Source organism: Alligator sinensis, unplaced genomic scaffold, assembly GCF_000455745.1.
Source record: "Alligator sinensis unplaced genomic scaffold, ASM45574v1 scaffold1651_1, whole genome shotgun sequence".
In the NCBI taxonomy this organism is placed as follows: domain Eukaryota; kingdom Metazoa; phylum Chordata; order Crocodylia; family Alligatoridae; genus Alligator; species Alligator sinensis.
In genome coordinates, this window is record NW_005843334.1 from 191,473 (window position 1) to 192,668 (window position 1,196).

The 1,196-nt window shown below is 40.1% G+C and overlaps 1 protein-coding gene across 1 annotated transcript in view; it reads left to right on the forward strand.

Annotated features, from left to right (window-relative positions):
• Positions 1 to 971, forward strand: part of LOC102383516 (NACHT, LRR and PYD domains-containing protein 3-like) — a gene marked incomplete at its 3' end in the record, with an annotated part of 3,877 nt that extends 2,906 nt beyond the window's left edge. Inside the window, 1 exon segment of the mRNA XM_014527154.2 lies at positions 1 to 971. This exon segment is cut by the window's left edge and continues 10 nt beyond it. Coding sequence (XP_014382640.2) covers positions 1 to 971 — 971 coding nt within the window.
• Positions 972 to 1,196: the final 225 nt, after the last annotated feature.

Here is a 1,196-nt window from a genome sequence, read left to right on the forward strand (position 1 = left end):
AGGAAGTTTAGCTGACATAATTTTGAAAAGTTGTCCTAATAAAAATGCACCAATTGAGCATATCCTAGCTAATCCAGAAGAGCTCCTTTTCATAATTGATGGGTTTGATGAACTGAGATTTTCCTTGGATCAGCCTGAAAGTGATCTGTGCTCTGATCCCTGGGAGAAGCAGCCAGCTGAAATCATACTGAACAGTTTATTTAGGAGAACAGTTCTCCCTGGAAGCTACTTGATAATCACTACCAGACCAGTTGCTCTGGAGAAGCTGAGACAGAGTTTGCAGTGTGCTCTTTGTGCAGAAATCCTGGGATTTTCTGGAGAGGACAGGGAGGAGTATTTTTACAGGTTCTTTGGAAATGAAAAACAAGCCTCAGAAGCCTTCAACTTTGTAAGAGAAAATGAAATTCTCTTCACTATGTGCTTTGTCCCTATTGTGTGTTGGATCATCTGCACGGTTCTGAAACAACAAATGGAGAGGGGTGAAGACCTTCTACAGACTTCAAAGACAGTCACTGGTGTATACATGCTTTTTCTCTTCAGTTTAGTGGACTCTTCTAGCAGCAAGTCAAGGCTTCAGATACAAGCTCACATGAGAAGACTTTGCTCCCTGGCTGCAGATGGGATCTGGGAGCAGAAGATACTCTTTGAACAAAAAGATATCAAGAGGTATGGGTTAGACCAGGCAGACTTTCTCCCCCTCTTTCTGAATGAAAACATTTTTCAAAGAGACCTTGGTTGTGTGAGTGCCTACAGCTTCATTCATTTAAGTTTCCAGGAGTTTTTTGCAGCTTTGTCCTACATTCTGCAAGGGGATGAGGATACAAGGAAGGATTTGGTGACTCCAAGAAGAGAAGTGAATACCATTCTAGCATATTATGGGAAGTCTAGGCATTATTTGATGCTAACTGTGCAATTTTTGTTTGGTCTCTTAAATGAGAACAGAAGGAAAGACATAGAGGAAAAACTTGGCTGTAAAATGTTACCAAATCTGAAGACAGACATAGGAACTTGGATTAGCTCATTTTATCCATCAGCAAATAACCAAATTGAAGATCTTGAGGCATTTTACTGTTTGTATGAGAGCCAAGAAGAGCAACTTGTGAAAAATGCATTGGTGAATTTCAGTCAATTAGATATACGAGGAAAACAGCTGACCCAAATGGACCAACTTGTTCTTTCTTTCTGTGTAAAATCTT